The sequence below is a fragment of the Schistocerca cancellata genome, chromosome 5 (genome assembly GCF_023864275.1).
Source record: "Schistocerca cancellata isolate TAMUIC-IGC-003103 chromosome 5, iqSchCanc2.1, whole genome shotgun sequence".
Taxonomy (NCBI): domain Eukaryota; kingdom Metazoa; phylum Arthropoda; class Insecta; order Orthoptera; family Acrididae; genus Schistocerca; species Schistocerca cancellata.
Genome location: NC_064630.1, coordinates 543,260,788 through 543,279,208, shown reverse-complemented (window position 1 = coordinate 543,279,208; position 18,421 = coordinate 543,260,788). Strand labels below are relative to the sequence as shown.

General features: G+C 43.3%; 1 protein-coding gene across 3 annotated transcripts in view; it reads right to left on the bottom strand.

The window, feature by feature from the left end:
- Positions 1-13,888, bottom strand: part of LOC126188320 (very low-density lipoprotein receptor) — a 598,910-nt gene extending 585,022 nt beyond the window's left edge. For all 3 annotated transcript variants that reach the window (XM_049929912.1, XM_049929911.1, XM_049929913.1), the window contains exon 1: positions 13,619-13,888. In XM_049929912.1, the coding sequence (XP_049785869.1) occupies positions 13,619-13,745 (127 nt within the window). In that variant the 5' untranslated portion in view covers positions 13,746-13,888. The remainder of the gene's footprint in view (positions 1-13,618) is intronic.
- Between the last annotated feature and the right edge of the window lie 4,533 nt (positions 13,889-18,421).

Sequence of the window (18,421 nt, the reverse complement as noted above, 5' to 3'; positions counted from 1 at the left end):
TATTAGAATACGTTACGGGAAGGGTATGTTCGCAGAAACGGAATTTCGCCCTTATGAGCGTTTTCAATGCAATCCAAAATGTGCACCATCAGTATCAATTGGGATAAAAAGAGTCTGGCGTGAAATGTTGCTGTCCCTTTCAGAACGGTCAGTTTCAAATTCCGCCAGTCTAAAATTAAAAACGTTGCCTTCGGCAGAATTAAATAGTCCAGCATAACACAACGAAACAGCACGCAGTTTCACGGTTAAATATGATAGCGAACTATTGTTTCATTTGATCATATGCAATTAAACGGCTGGGTATGACGTGTGCAGAATTCCACCATAGTTCACAATCGATATGCACATGCAGCTTCTTATCCTCTAATTTATTGAGTATTAGATAGATTAAAACTTACCTCTTACAAGAACTTTCCTATTAGGAGCCCAGAATAATGAGGCGGGGAATGAAGTCACGGTAAAAATTCGGTTTTGAACTTATTAAGGTCACCATCATGGCACTATCTTGAAACTAGTTAACTCAGTCTGCAGAAATCAAAATCGAGTGGGCCGAGAGGTAATATTAAACTCACCTCTCCCCAGCAAGCGTCTTATGTGTTAAACGTATATCTGTATCGCTAGCTCAGGGACTCTGCAGCGTTTAAAAGCTTTCTACATTTCCCTGGAAGGAAGAATGCGTCCTTCTCCCGGAACAGTGTTGAGAAAATTCAGAAAACCGCATCTGAAGCTTACGACAGAACGATGCTACTGTTGCAAGCGTACATCTTGCGTAAGGACCACGAAGATAAGACAAATTAGGGCTCATATGAAGACACATGAACAGTCATTTTTCTCTCACTCTATTTGCGAATGAAACAGGAAAGGAAATGACTAGTCGTGTTTTATGGTATCCTCCACTATGTAATATACGGTGCGTTGTGGATTATATAGATGTACTAAAAAGAGCATAGTTAACGTATGCGACCTAATTAAAGTAAACCTAACATTGTTGGTTGTATAATGCTCAGCCTGCTTAGTCTTGTCACACACCCGGCGCTTTCCGTGTCAGTTCCGCTTCTTTTATTTTCCTCCTCCTCGGTTGGCCACCCGAGACTGCCTGGACTCCAATCCAGGAAAATCTATTACAGAAGAAACGCGAAATAATAGCCGATAGTGGAAACTGAGACTTCATCAGCAGAGGCAGCGACATCTATTATTAGGACAGCCGTGGGCGATAACATAACGAAATTTAAGAATTTAAGCACGCTTTCAGATAAAACTTCCGGGCTGCGGGGCCGTGGTCGATGTATAAAATTTCCACCTGACGTTTCGTCTCCATCTGCGGGCGACATCATCTGAGGTCGTCCGGACGACCTCAGAAGATATCTCCCGCAGATGTATAAAATTTCCATCGACCACGGCCTCTCAGCTCGGAAGTTTTAACTGAAGACAACACCGGCCGTGAAAGCCTACATTGTAAAATTTAAGCACGATTTGACCATAAACTGTAACTAAGCGTCATCTGCCACGAAATATGTATTTGTTAACGAATTAACTGTAACTGTCGGCTCACTTGAGACTGCAGTACAATGATGTATACGAAAGAATGTGTGTGTGTGTGTGTGTGTGTGTGTGTGTGTGTGTGTGTGTGTGTGAATAAAACAATGCAAAGCAATAAATCGCGACTGTTTGCTGCTTCTAATTATCCTCTATGTACACCACTGTCCGTGTATCTTCAAACACTTCAACAACCAATAAATTAGAATGAAAAATGTTCCTTTCATAGCGTAAAAAAGACGAATATATCGTTGGCAAAGTTAGGGATGTAAAAGTAGGGACTAGATTTTCGGATTATCTGGCAGCTTCAAAGACATCTAAATCAAAACTTCTTGACATATTCGCACTTTTTACTGGTTAATATTAATACCTATGTCATGTAATGCAACGCATCGTGTCAAGCACATGTCACATTTACTACGGCTGGTGGATCTTCTCAATTTTGGCACAAGATCAAGGTGTGTAGTCCATAAATCGCAAGATGGAGGTGTGCTAACACCTTGTAGCTAACAAGGGAACCTCCCCATCGCACCCCCTACAGATTTAGTTATAAGTTGGCACAGTGGATAGGCCTTGAAAAACTGACCACACATCAATCGAGAAAACAGGAATAAGTTGTGTGGAACTATGAAAAAAGAAGCAAAATATACAAACTGAGTAGTCCATGCACAAGATAGGCAACATCAAGGATAAAATGAGCTCAGGAGCGCCGTGGTCCCGTGGTTAGCGTGAGCAGCTGCTGCACGAGAGATACTTGGTTCAAGTATTCCCTCGAGTGAAAAGTTCAATATTTTTATTTTCAGACAATTATTATCTGTCCGTCCGATGCGATCACTTTTTTGGGAGTGTTATCACAACCACAAGAAAAACTAAATCGGACAAGGTAGAAGAATCTTTTTACCCATTCGCCAAGTGTACAAGTTAGGTGGGTCGATAACATATTCCTGTCATGTGACGCACATGCCGTCACCAGTGTCGTATAGAATATATCAGACGTGTTTTCCTGAGGAGGAATCGGTTGACCTATGACCTTGCGATCAAATGTTTTCGGTTCCTATTGGAGAGGCACGTCCTTTCCTCTTCTAATCGCACGGTTTTGCGGTGCGGTCGCAAAACACAGACACTAAACTTATTACAGTGAACAGAGACGTCAATGATCGAACGGACAGATCACAGCTCTGCGAAAATAAAGTAAAATTTTCACTCTGGGGAAGACTTGAACCAAGTACCTCTCGTTCCACAGCTGCTCATGCTAACCACAGGACCACGGCGCTCCTGAGCTCATACCATCCTTGATGTTGCCTATCTTGCGCATGGACTACTCTGTCTGTATATTTTGCTTTTTTTTTCATAGTTCCACACAACTTCTTCCTGTTTTCTCGATTGATCTGTGTTCAGTTTTTCAAGGCCTATTCACTGTGCCAACTAAATCTGAGGGGGGTGCGATGGGGAGGTTTCCTTGTAAGAGCTCATTGCGCTTGGTAAGTGGGCTTAACTCGTAAAAAAGCGCGAGTATGTTAAGATGTTTTGATGTAAATGCCTTTGAAGCTCCCAGGTAAGATGAAAACTACTTCCCTTCTTCTACAACCATGATTCTGCCCACGGTATTGTCACCTTTTTGTGCTACGATAAGAACATTTTTCATTCCGGTACACAGCTTTTACTCTAGCATAATTTCGACATTAGATTGCCATATCTTGGAGACCTATGCAGATTTTTGTTGACTCTGGCGACGAATTATCCGGTATAAGTTCTTTTTATTGTCTTTCGAACCATGTAGTTTATATCGTGGCAACGGATAAAGATTTCACAAAACACGAAACAGGACAACCAGTAATTGCATGTATTTGTCTATCTTCGTACAGAATTTGCACCAATTCGCACAAGTTCGAAAAGTAGAAGTATCGTTTTTGCACGTAAAATCCGAAAGAAGCTAGATTTTTGAAAACGAGTTTTCAATTCTGTTTTAAGAATGAATTTTTTTTATTTATTTGATTCACTCTGAACCGTTTCCGAGCATTCAATTCACGTAGGAACGAATTACACGTGCTACATTTAGCTGAATTTTAAACCATCGTATCTCGACAACGGATAAAGATTGTTCGATAAAAAAAATACTTTTGACTATCTATTTATCTATCTTTGTGCAATGTTTACCGATTCGTAAAAATTTAAAGGGGGGCGCCCTTCAGAAATCCCCCAGAAGAACGTGTTGTTTGCATGTGTTTGCACGTGAAAGCAGAACAATTCACATACAAATGATGCCATTAGCCGAGTTTTAATTTCGGCCCATTTAAAATCTTTTTCAAAAGGAAGTGATCGATTCGCACAGTTTACCTGGGCGACAGTTCCGGTTAGTCGTAGAAACCTTGCTTAATATACTGTAACACAGCCACAGTAAAATTTTCGAACGATTATACGAAATGGCCGGTGGTCCCAGATAAACCAAGAACTTTTCGTTCTATGTTCCTAGCTCAAGTAGGAGCCGAACATTATGTACCCTCCCCCCTCATATCGCGATTCTGCGCGCTGCATTTCATACACATTTGTTACAGCGCTTCCGCGTTGTAAAGATACATGGGTAGTAAATGTTTGCTGGACATTAATTCCAGATGAAAAACGCTCGAGACAGTTTAGGTTATTTAAATCGAACGCGGAGAGAAAAAAATTCAACAGTGTCGCCGCGAAAAATTACATTCTCGAATATAGATTAGGTGTTCGTGCTACACACTACACCTAGCTTCCTATGACAATGCGTTTGTCCTGTTGCTTTCTTTACGTATAGGGTAATTTTATTGTCAGTTAAACAGCTACCGAAATTCACTTACAAATCGTTTGCGGGATGTCAACTATTTCCAATGTAACAATTCGTGTAACTGAGGGTTGAACTAATGCAGTCTTAGAGCAGTGACCATCGACAATATAGTACCAATTTTCAAGGATGGATGTATTCTTTCAATTCAGGCGATCAGTGCTCTAACATAGGGTTAGTACAATCGTAAACTAAAGATATTAATGACTCCTTTTAATGAAAGGAGTTCTTGCATTCAGTATAGAAATCCGATACTCTTGAGATCTATTTACAAATCTATTTTTGTAGGTGAAAGGCGGGAAAAACAATTGCTTGTACGTCAGCTGCTCTACTTCGCTCCTTACGCTAAGCTCATGGAACAAAAAGCCCGTAATACAAAGATTTGCATTGTGCAGTTAATGAGCATTCTAGAATTACAGGTACTTGTAGTAGAAAGGGTAAGCTCACTGATAGTTTTACAGAAGGTTAGTTCTTAACATTCCCGAAGCCAATTTCTGATGAAACGCTCCTGTTTCACGATTTAGTCTCAGTATAGGAATCTGTATCTACTTACATAGGCCCCAGGCCAAAGTGTAGTGCTTGATGGAGGGTGTATGGAACCAGTCTTCTCGTTTTCGTTTCCTACTCCATTCGCATCCTACCCTCTGTCAACTTTTTTTCATGCGCCTTACGCGAGGTATACGCTGGTGGTAGCAACGTGGTCGGTCGGCTTTCTTCGACTACATGTTCGCGAAATTTTACCAATAACGTTTTCATGATAACTAAGTCATATTAACCCCAGTTAAACTTCCTGATTACTGTTGCGCCTTCTTGTTTGGTATACCGATTCTTTACTATCGTAGTAATTGGTCTTAATTCCCAGAGTATCTATCATGCTCTGTGACATGAACTACGAACACTGGAAGAACACTCTGGAACAGGTCGCACTTGTCTGCGGTTTTATTTAGAGATGCGCTGAAATTAACAAGAAAACTTCCAGGAAGTCTTTCTTCTCTAACATTGATTTTATGGAATTTCCCCATTTCATACAGCTTTTTATTACCCTCAAATATTCAATGAGACTGGCTCCAAATATTCATCACGAACCTTGTATCAAATATTATCGGTAGCTCTCGCTTCATTATAGGCATTCTCTTACATTTAAAGGCAGCTACCATTCGCTACACCGGGTGTGAAGTTTATCCTAGTCTTCCTGCTTGTTTTCGAGGATAAACCATTCTTGTCTCTTAGTATATAACTATACTGACATCAGATCTACATCATACTCCGCAAGCCACATAATGGTGTGTGGCGGAGGGTACTTTCGGTACCACTATCTGATCCATCCAACCCTGTTCCATTCGTGAGAAGTGCATGGGAAGAATGATTGTCGGTAAGCCTCTTTATTGTCTCTAATTTCTCGAATGTTCTCCTAGTGGTCAATACGCGAGATTTATGTGGGGGGGGGGGGGGGATTTTATATGTTGTCCGACTCTCCTGAAAAGTGCTTTCAAGAAATTTCTATAGTAAATCTCTACGTGAGGCACAATGCCTCTCTTGTAACGTCTACCAGCGGAGTTTGTTTAGCATCTTCCTAACGCTCTCTTGCCTGCTAACCGATCCCGTGAAGAAACGCATCGCTCTTCGTTGGATCTTCTCTATGTACTCTAGTAGCCCTACCTGATAGGGATCCCATTTAGATGAACAATACTCAAGAATCTGGCGAACAAGCGCCTTATATGCCACTTCTTTAGTGGATGAGTTACATTTCCTTAAGATTCTTCTGATGAATCAGATTCTGGTATCTGCTTATCCTACTATCTGTTTTATGTGGTCATTCCACTTAAGATCGCTGTGGATAGTTACGCCTAGATATTTTGCGGCAGACGCTGTCTCCAGCTGTTTGTCATCAGTAGTGTAGCTGTACAGTAGTGGATTTCTTTTCCTATGTATGCGCAATATGTTACATTTATTTACGCGCAGGATCAACTGCCAGAATCTGCACCATTCATCAGTTTTGTGCAGGTCGTGCTGCAGATTCTTACTATCTTCTGGCGTTGCTACTTTGGTATAGACAACTGCATCATCTGCGAATAGAATTAAAGAGCATCCGACGTTTTCTACTAAATCATATCTATTGTAAACAGCAACGGTCCTATCACACTTCCTCGTTGTACTCCGGATATCTGTGGGTTTTGTTCCGTTAAGAGCGACGTGTTGAGTTCTATTTGCAAGAATGTCTTGAATCCAATCGCAAGTCTGCTCCGATACTCCGTAAGCTCGTACTTTTTTCATTAAACGCAACACGAGACGGTGTCAAATGCCTTACTGAAATCAAGGAACACGGTATCAACCTGAGCGCCGTTGTCCACTGCGCTGTGGAGCTCATGGAGGAACAGAGCTAGCCGAGTTGCGCAGGATATCTGTCTGCGAAATCCATGTTGATTTTTATAGAGATGTTTATTTTCCAAAAACGTCATAACTCATGAGCATAAGAAATGTTCCATAATTCTACAACAGATTGACGTCAACGATATAGGTCTGTAATTGTATGGATCTGTCTTACGGCCTTCCTTAAAAACCGGAATGACCCGCGGTGTTTTCCATTCGTTTGGTAGCTTTCGTTGCTCAAGCAGTCTACGGTAAGTTATGGCTAGAAAGGGAGCAAGTTCTTTCGCATAATCTTTATAGGTAGCCTTATTGGTGTCTCATCTGGTCCCGAAGTCTTTCCACTACTAAGCGATTGTAGCTGCTTTTCAATTCCGCGATCGGCGGTCTCAAAATCTGCCATTTCGAGGTTCGTACGACGATTGAGAGGAGGAGCAGTGTTACGATCTTCCGCAGTGAAACAACTTCGGAAGAACGAATTCAGTATTTCGGCCTTCTCTCTGTTATATTCCGTTTCGGTGCCGGTGTGGTCGCTGAGAGAATGAATAGATGATATACTAACGTTTCCCTTTATAAGTCAAAGATTTATATATTATAAGATTTATAGATTTATATATTATATACATGATTATGATTATTCTTATTAACGTTTAAAACCTTTCGAAGCGACACAGGTGACGGTGAGAGTAGTAATTCAATATAAGACACATGGGAGCAGCAAATGTCGGGAGATACCGCGAAAGTGGATGACGAATGCTGAACATGGGATGTCACCAAACGATGTACCTCGCCGCACGTGCAGCGGTTGAGCCCATCTCTCTATCCCGACTGGCTATCCTAACCCAAGTCAAGTATTCACTTTGGTGTGTTACTATATAAGGTCTGTAAAAAAAAAAAAAATAGGAAACCAGAAAGAAGAACGGATTTTGGTTGGGTACAGCGAAGGCAGTAATTTTGTAACTTTTAAAACAGATCGCACTTACGAAATGTGTTCGAAATTTGCACCATTTGCTTGGATGCAAGTACTGCATCGCTCCATCATCCCCTCATGGACGAGCTGGAAAATACATTTCGTATTGCGGTGTGACGTCACATGTTCAACATTTGACATCCACTTTTGGAGTATTCCCCGACATTTACTTCCCCATGTGTCAAATTACTTGTCTCAGACGTAAAATTACGTCACCACAGTTTTTTTTTAGATGTTACTGAGAATCACGCTGAGTTTAAAAATACGTATCCAAATTGCGCCCGTATTCGAAATCAACGTTTTGACTAAATATCGACGCAATCGGCAAAGAACTTCCGGAGATATACAATTTTGACAAACATTTACTGGTACATCTTAAATTTCATAGAAGTTTTCTGAAGTCCATTGCGGTTGTCCACGGACTAAACTGTAGGACTGTATGCAACAGCATCGTCAGTGAATAAACTTAAGGGCCCCACCCACGCACCAACCGACGTACTTACATATTGGACGTATGTAGGCGGTTTGACCGATCGACGAACATTCCTTGCCGGGACGTCGAGTGGGTAGAACCACCTGACATCCGATACGCCACAATTTCCTCCCATCTCCCCTCCTCCCCCACCACCAAACAAACGGTGCCGTGTGTAGCGCTGTCGTGCCAGCCGCCCTACCAAAGTTCGTCTCTCGTCACCGCACGGGGTTAAATGCTGTTCTGATACGCTGCAGGGTACGAGGCGGACAAAACTCCAAGGGCAGAGTTCGTGGAGAAATTTAAAGAGTGCAGACGTTTTTGGCATACGTAATTCGAGGAATATAGCAATATAGAGGCAAGAAATAAAACATCTTCCGTAATGGTTTTTTCGTATGTCATATAGAAAAAAATAAAAGTCCGTTGACCTCCTGCTTTTCTGTTAAGTTTTCTTTCAGATACTTACAATCTAAAAACCGACAGATCTACATTTAATTGACGTTAATCCAATAAACAGTCTTGTTTCATTGGTACAAGGGGTAAAAAAAATCAAGTCTGTATCGAAGCCCGCTGCTATGAAGAGCAACATGTGGGATTTGTAGGTCATCTTTTATGCTACATAGATAAATTAACAAAGTTTACGTGAACACCCATTTTATTTCGTTTTATCATGATGTACCTCCTCGGTCAACTATAAATCACGTTGCATGTTTCAGGAACAATTTTAGTTGATTGTGGGAATACAACACTGAATCTGAGGTAATCTTAACTCCTGCCAATGATTAGAAATTATAATGTAGGCTGTAAGTTGGCGAGAGAGGCTTCTCCTTCCAACTTATAGCCTCTCTCGTTGGTTTATTCTTAAACGTTAATAAATGGTTTGATGTTCAGCAGCACCGAAATGCATGTTTCATCCGTTCTTAGATAATTACGAAAGTCGTGAGGTCCCAGTTGCTTAAGTAACAGTTGTTGTTGTGGTCTTCAGTCCTGAGACTGGTTTGATGCAGCTCTCCATGCTACTCTATCCTGTGCATGCTGCTTCATCTCCCAGTACTTACTGCAACCTACATCCTTCTGAGCCTACTTATTGTATTCGTCTCTTGGTCTCCCTATACGATTTTTACCCTCCACGCTGCCCTCCAATGCTAAATTTGTGATCCTTTGATGCCTCAGAACGTGCCTTACCAACCGGTCCCCCCTTCTTGTCAAGTTGTGCTACAAACTCCTCTTCTCCCCTATTCTATTCAATACCTCCTCATTAGTTACGTGATCTACCCATCTAATCTTCAGCATTCTTCTGTAGCATCACATTTCTTGTCCAAACTATTTATCGTCCATGTTTCACTTCCATACATGGGTACACTCCATACAAATACTTTCAGAAACGACTTCCTGACTCTTAAATCTATACTCGATGTTAACAAATTCCTCTTCTTCAGAAACGCTTTCCTTGCCATTGGCAGTCTACATTTTATATCCTCTCTACTTCGACCATCACCAGTTATTTTGCTCCCCAAACATCAAAACTCCTTTACTTCTTCAAGTGTCTCATTTCCTAATCTAATTCCCTCAGCATCACCCGACTTAAATCGACTACATTCCATTATCCTAGTTTTGCTTTTGTTGATGTTCGTATTATATCCTCCTTTCAAGACACTATCCATTCCGTTCAACTGCTCTTCCAAGTCCTTTGCTGTCTCTGACAAAACGTGGTTAAATTTCTTTCCTTACGTTACTTTGCCACATGTTTTTGCCTTGTTATCTCTAAAACAGCCAAGGCAAACTCCCTCTTTTGTTTCTGTATAAAACTAAGCGGGATCTCGTGGAACATAAACTTAGGATAAGCAAATGACGACAGCACAGCACTATAATCGCTCAGTGCAGTCGGTTGAGACGTCTGCAGGCTGCCACGAAATCCGTCGGTCGGTCGGCATGTAAGTCGGTGCGTGTGTAGCGGCCTTTAGTGCTGCAGTGGGAGCTACGGTTCCGGCTTTCCGGCTACGACCCGGAGTTTGCTAGCTGCGCCTCAGACGAGCCAGAAAGGGTACACACAGCGGCCAAAGTGACCCGCGGATTGGCGTGCGTCGGCCGGGCTGCTGCGCCGACGTCAGCGACAGCCTTGGGAGGCAGCAGATGCGCTCCCGACAGGCAGGCACCAACCACCCACCAGAATAGCTTCGCGGTACCCGCCGTTGCTTTCGGCAGTGTGTTGGATTGGACTGCCGCGGCGCGCGCCTGAATGGAGCAGGTGACCAGGTGCGGCAGCGGTCCACCCCGGCAGTGGTCGCGCGCTGCCCGCCCTTGGGGCGCCGCGGTAAACAGGTCCAGGCGATAATTATACCACTGCTGACGCGAGAGAGAAAAGAGAGGGGGGCGAACGCGGTTGCGACGCACCCAGGTGCCTTTTGAGAGAGCCGCTGCGTGGCCGGCAACCAGTGTTCCGACAGCCAGTTACATCTGCGCAGTACTGAACCATTCCCTTGCATTTTTCGTAATTTATGTACGGCATATATACATAATATGCATTAAAATACTCGTCAAAGAGATGACCATCGTCTAAATCTTTTTATGAATTTCGTTTGCGGTTTTTGCGTCAAAGTGCGTTACGTACGGCAAACACCGTTTGAACATGGCACGAAAGTAAACATTTGGCTACGCTACTGATTAGTCTGTTGCCACTATCTTTGATATTTACATTCGTTGCCTTAGCAAACTCGACCAAATTTTCACCTTTCGACGTAACCTATACCTCCCACTACACTACAGATCCGTGATACAACAACCAAGATTTAATGGCGGGGCCCAAAATCACACAAGCCAAAAACAGCATCAAAACTATATTTTACACGTAAATAGGCACGTGAGAAGTTTTACCAAGACTTAGCAAGGGAACCTCTACCACTAATTCACTGTTTCAACTGCCACATGTACGCCACATCTTTTTGGTCATTCAGTACCACTTAGACAAACACACACTACTTGTTCCATAGTGTACTGGGGACGTTTTGGTGTCCGTGCCTGACAAAAATCTAACCCTAGGTACGGTCACAACGAGTCACGTAACTGTAACTGAAAACCGCAATGTGTGTATTTTAACAAGCATCATTAATCTTCACGCAATATTAGTGTTTATAGTGAAGTTATGGTTACCTGTCACGGTTCTACAATTTTGAAGCACCACTTTCTGGTCTCAAGGCGACATAATGGAAAAATGTAAAATGAATAAAAAAAGCTGCTTGGTGTCAAGAGTGGTGCTGCACTACCATTAGACGAAATTCAGGAGAGACGATAAGTCTACAGTCACTGAGAAGACGGAACTTTAAAGGAGGGGTGGGGGGGGGGAGGGGGAAGTAACTGCTTACGAGCTACATTCTGTCTTTATGTTCAGTAGCCCAAGCAACAAGATCACACACCTAATCATTTACCAACGTTAAAAGTCGAATTCCGTCAGATATGCTTTGACAGAAGCTTTAGCTTAAGTTTATCGATCTGTCGACATCGCAGTCATTAACTCTAGCTGACGTGGAGGATACGAAAAAGACTAGCCAATAATTATGTCGAAAGAACCATCTCAGAAGCTGAAATGTACATCAGTATCGGACGGAAAAACGACCGACTCGGTCCCATCAAACCCGGTAATAGTCGCTTTAGTCTCTCGCATGTTTTTCGTAGTTTATATGGGAACTATGTTCATAGCATGCATTAAAATACGCGCGAACACATGTCCACTATCTAAGTTTCCCGAATTTACCTTGTTTTAGATTTCTTGAAAGAAAAGTCCATTAAACATACCAAAGTTTGTTTAAATATGGGGTGCACAGGACATACAAGTCAATATGTCACCACAACTTTTGACTTTCACTCAACCAATCGCCTAACAACCTAAACCTAAGGCTGCAATACAGATCAGTGTCACCAAAAATATTTCACGGGGCGGGTTCCAGTATATTGCAGCCCGGAACTAAATTCCAGCGTCTTAATCACTACAAAAACTCAAATCCGCTCGACAAGCTTATGAAGCTGACAGTGCTTTAAATTATCTGCATCTAAAAGTATCTATGTTGCTATATTGTTTTGGTCCATACACGCGGAAACTATTCTACATTAGCGTGTCATTCACTGAAAAATGCTACTTTAGTGCCCTGATGGATGGAAAATAACCTCGACTTCAGTACGTCCCCTGCTCCGTCGATTTCTGAATAATTCACATGTTTGGTCACTGCTTTGTCCTAGGATCTGTTGGTTATTAGGCGCCTTTTCCTGTCAACAGCGCTTCGTGTGCCGGTACGGATATGATGCCGGGACGTAGGGAATTCTGACTATGTGGAACCATCGGACCCCCATGAAACTGAGTGGATGAATTTGGGCCTGAAAAATACACGAGAAGCCCATTTTGCAAGCACACCAACCATTCGAATTCATTTGCTTTACCTAAATACAGGTAACACGTCACCATCGGAATTTCTCATCTAATCACGTGGACCACATCGATCCGACAGCAGCACACTCCAGATGATGCACTACGTTAACACTTTGACGCAGGTTTTTCTTTTTCGTTTTTGAACACCCACACACGCTTGCAAACACCCGCTAACATACCGCCCCTAGCCCTTTTCCCCCCCAATCTTTTGCAGCAAACAAAAATTTTCCTCTGCTCGCAGAGAAAGCAAAACAAAAACTGACAATTGTCTCTACACTAACATCATGAAAACGCCCTAGAAACAACAACACGCCGGCTCGTTGTGGGAACCATCGTGCCGTGGATATCAGCGACCCCGTGATTAAAACCTGTTTGGCTGTACAGAGCTCATTAGTTACAGTTTCAGCAAAAACGCTGCTGGCCAATTAAGATCTCTGGCCTGAATCCAAATCGAAAAAAACGGGAAAAATCAAGATCGGAACAAAATTTTAATGGCTAGATTACAAACAGCAAAGTAGCGTGACATACAGCACAAATAACAATAAAAGTATCTCCTTTGTATACGTTCATTATTGCAAAGTTTGAAGAAATGCTACTACGTAAAGGTTACGTCTTGTACAATATAAACCAACTTACAAAACAGTTAACGTTCATTTAGAAAAGTCGGACAGTTTTCTAATGTCTGATTCAAAGTACCGTGTTTATTAAATCGGTAAACTGGCACGGAGACGTTTCTGTCAACCGTAACGTAAATCAAAGTATGACTGGCAGCTGGCAGTTAATAAAGTCATTTCATTGCCTTCGGAACAGTTTTCGTTGCTGTTTTCTCATTAGAACTTTGTTAAAACTATAATTACCAACGGACTAAGCAGGTCATTCTTCCTTTATTTATAAAATTAAAGCCAGTGGAAATTAGAAATTGTTTTGTCAGTCCTCTGACAAAAGCTTAAAGCAATAACCGTTGTTAGCGCATACAGAGTGGTCAGGAAGCGTGTAGTGAGATGCAGACGACACACACTGGACACAAAACACACTACTCACTGTCATCGAGGGCGAGCAGACTGCCGGTCGCAGCACCTCCAGGCACCAACGTGGCCGCAAATAGGCTGAGTATCACTAAACACCACGGTGTTAAGGACAGCGGCGACCGCAGGTACACGAAGGCCATGCCAAGATCAACAACAGTAGGGTTACTAGTGGTGCCGCTCCAGTCAAGACTCCTGCTAGTGTTGCGAGTGACGGCTACAGATGCGGAACGGGAGCTGTACACAAACGACTCCTTCGGCGGCACGAGCCTGACTGGGCGAGACAGCCGTGGCCAAGGTGTGCGCGCGCAGCTGATCGTTGCAAGGCCGCCACTGGCCCGGTGGGCGGTGGAGGGGAGGGCGCGGACGCTGGCGCCGCCTCGCGGGGGCTCCGCGAACCTCCCTACCTTGCGCGGGAGGTACTCCTAAACCGCAGTCTGCCGAAGGGGGAAGTTGGGCTGAATTTCACATCTCATAGTGCAAACTGTGATACACGAAAACTCAGTACAGTCGAAATTGAGGCGAGAAGCACGGGACTCCATCGTTTCCGTCTTCTCAAGTTTTTCTTCACCGTACACTTATTAAAAGGCGCGAATCCAGGGGGTTGGGTGGAGGTACGGTGGTGGGGGAGAGGATGCTCAATGGGGTTATGACGCTCCCCAGCCCCTTAAAAAAATAACAGACGATATATATGCAGGGTGTTCCAAAATTACACCGACAAACTTCGAGGGGACGTAGCAGATGTTCTTTTTTTTTTTTTTTTTTTTTTTTTTTTTTTTTGGTCATCAGTCTACTGACTGGTTTGATGCGGCCCGCCACGAATTCCTTTCCTGTGCTAACCTCTTCATCTCAGAGTAGCACTTGCAACCTACGTCCTCAATTATTTGCTTGACGTATTCCAATCTCTGTCTTCCTCTACAGTTTTTGCCCTCTACAGCTCCCTCTAGTACCATGGAAGTCAAAAAAAAATGGTTCAAATGGCTCTGAGCACTATGGGACTTAACTACTGAGGTCATCAGTCCCCTAGAACTTAGAACTACTTAAACCTAACTAACCTAAGGACACCACAAACATCCATGCCCGAGGCAGGATTCGAACCTGCGACCGCAGCGGTCACGCGGTTCCAAACTGACGCGCTTAGAACCGCACGGCCACACCGGCCGGCCCCATGGAAGTCATTCCCTCATGTCTTAGCAGATGTCGTATCATAATGTCCCTTCTCCTTATCAGTGTTTTCCACATATTCCTTTCCTCTCCGATTCTGCGTAGAACCTCCTCATTCTTTACCTTATCAGTCCACCTAATTTTCAACATTCGTCTATAGCACCACATCTCAAATGCTTCGATTCTCTTCTGTTCCGGTTTTCCCATAGTCCATGTTTCACTACCATCCTCAGAAATTTCTTCCTCAAATTAAGGCCGGTATTTGATATTAGTAGACTTCTCTTGGCCAGAAATGCCTTTTTTTCCATAGCGAGTCTGCTTTTGATGTCCTCCTTGCTTCGTCCGTCATTGGTTATTTTACTGCCTAGGTAGCGGAATTCTTTAACTTCATTGACTTTGTGACCATCAATCCTGATGTTAAGTTTCTCGCTGTTCTCATTTCTGCTACTTCTCATTACCTTCGTCTTTCTCTGATTTACTCTCAAACCATACTGTGTACTCATTAGACTGTCCATTCCGTTCAGCAGATCATTTAATTCTTCTTCACTTTCACTCAGGATTGCAATGTCATCAGCGAATCGTATCATTGATATCCTTTCACCTTGTATTTTAATTCCACTCCTGAACCTTTCTTTTATTTCCATCATTGCTTCCTCGATGTACAGATTGAAGAGTAGGGGCGAAAGGCTACAGCCTTGTCTTACAGCCTTCTTAATACGAGCACTTCGTTCTTGATCGTCCACTCTTATTAATCCCTCTTGGTTGTTGTACATATTGTATATGACCCGTCTCTCCCTATAGCTTACACCTACTTTTTTCAGAATCTCGAACAGCTTGCACCATTTTATATTGTCGAACACTTTTTCCAGGTCGGCAAATCCTATGAAAGTGTCTTGCTTTTTCTTTAGCCTTGCTTCCATTATTAGCCATAACGTCAGAATTGCCTCTCTCGTCCCTTTACTTTTCTTAAAGCCGAATTGATCGTCACCTAGCGCATTCTCAATTTTCTTTCCCATTCTTCTGTATATTATTCTTGTAAGCAGCTTCGATGCGTGAGCTGTTAAGCTGATTGTGCGATAATTCTCGCACTTGTCAGCTCTTGCCGTCTTCGGAATTGTGTGGATGATGCTTTTCCGAAAGTCAGATGGTATATCGCCAGACTCATATATTCTACACACCAACGTGAATAGTCGTTTTGTTGCCACTTCCCCCAATGATTTTAGAAATTCTGATGGAATGTTATCTATCCCTTCTGCCTTATTTGACCGTAAGTCCTCCAAAGCTCTTTTAAATTCCGATTCTAATACTGGATCCCCTATCTCTTCTAAATCGACTCCTGTTTCTTCTTCTATCACATCAGGCAAATCTTCATCCTCATAGAGGCTTTCAATGTATTCTTTCCACCTATCTGCTCTCTCCTCTGAATTTAACAGTGGAATTCCCGTTGCACTCTTAATGTTACCACCGTTGCTTTTAATGTCACCAAAGATTGTTTTGACTTTCCTGTATGCTGAGTCTGTCCTTCCGACAATCATATCTTTTTCGATGTCTTCACATTTTTCCTGCAGCCATTTCGTCTTATCTTCCCTGCACTTCCTGTTTATTTCATTCCTCAGCGACTTGTATTTATGTATTCCTGATTTTCCCGGAACATGTTTGTACTTCCTCCTTTCATCAATCAACTGAAGTATTTCTTCTGTTACCCACGGTTTCTTCGCAGCTACCTTCTTTGTACCTATGTTTTCCTTCCCAACTTCTGTGATGGCCCTTTTTAGAGATGTCCATTCCTCTTCAACTGTACTGCCTACTGCGCTATTCCTTATTGCTGTATCTATAGCGTAAGAGAACTTCTTCTGTGACGGACTGGCGCCTGGTCCAGGGAAAATATTTTGTGAACTGGCACCCTTCTGTCAGACCCTAAGTGGAAGGAGGAGAGGGCTACGACCAGAAGTCCTTCTGCAAGTAGGAACCTCTGAATACTGTTTACCAGAATCATTCACATGATCAGGTAGCAGCACTCAGCATTTATGGTCCCCATTTCATCTCATTCCCTGTTCTCAGTCGCCTCAACTATGGCTCCCCTGGTTACACATGCAGTTACAATGACAATCTACCCACAGTTTCCTCATGTAGAAAAAGTCATTAACCACACACAGCAAATGTAGTACTGGGGAACACTGATATCATATCCCAAAATCTGAATGTTAATCTCACTAACAATGTTGTTAAAGTGAGGGAGTCATGTGCCTTCTCTCAAATAATTTCCAGTAAACATGGGCTCTAAATGCATACCGTAAGAGATATGAGCACTTGTTCACCTTCGCTACTGTGAAACACACCTAAGTGCTCGTAGCTCTTAAAACATGCATTTTAGAGCTCATGTTTACTGGACATTATTTTCTTGTTTTTGTCAATACTACCAATCTTGAAAGTTGTCTACCTTACAATCTTAACAACAACAGTACCGTTACATGTATTCCACTGTCACAAGTATCAGAATGAATTTTGCTTATAGCTTCCAACTCATTCGTTTTCGGACCGGGATCCCTTGACTCAACAAACTGATACATGTTACCTTCTCCATCATCTTTGAAAGTTTGTAAGATCATCGCGGAATCACCATGCATATAAATCCATGCACAAGCGCCGGCGGTATAACTTCGACGCTTTTGGATGACGTTTCCGGACATTGGTTCCCATACTCATTGCGTTCCTCAAGACAATTTGTAAATCCCTTCGAAGTTTGTCGGTGTAACTTTGAAACATCCTATATACACTCCTGGAAATTGAAATAAGAACACCGTGAATTCATTGTCCCAGGAAGGGGAAACTTTATTGACACATTCCTGGGGTCAGATAGATCACATGATCACACTGACAGAACCACAGGCACATAGACACAGGCAACAGAGCATGCACAATGTCGGCACTAGTACAGTGTATATCCACCTTTCGCAGCAATGCAGGCTACTATTCTCCCATGGAGACGATCGTAGAGATGCTGGATGTAGTCCTGTGGAACGGCTTGCCATGCCATTTCCACCTGGCGCCTCAGTTGGAACAGCGTTCGTGCTGGACGTGCAGACCGCGTGAGACGACGCTTCATCCAGTCCCAAACATGCTCAATGGGGGACAGATCCGGAGATCTTGCTGGCCAGGGTAGTTGACTTACACCTTCTAGAGCACGTTGGGTGGCACGGGATACATGCGGACGTGCATTGTCCTGTTGGAACAGCAAGTTCCCTTGCCGGTCTAGGAATGGTAGAACGATGGGTTCGATAACGGTTTGGATGTACCGTGCACTATTCAGTGTCCCCTCGACGATCACCAGTGGTGTACGGCCAGTGTAGGAGATCGCTCCCCACACCATGATGCCGGGTGTTGGCCCTGTGTGCCTCGGTCGTATGCAGTCCTGATTGTGGCGCTCACCTGCACGGCGCCAAACACGCATACGACCATCATTGGCACCAAGGCAGAAGCGACTCTAATCGCTGAAGACGACACGTCTCCATTCGTCCCTCCATTCACGCCTGACGCGACACCACTGGAGGCGGGCTGCACGATGTTGGGGCGTGAGCGGAAGACGGCCTAACGGTGTGCGGGACCGTAGCCCAGCTTCATGGAGACGGTTGTGAATGGTCCTCGCCGATACCCC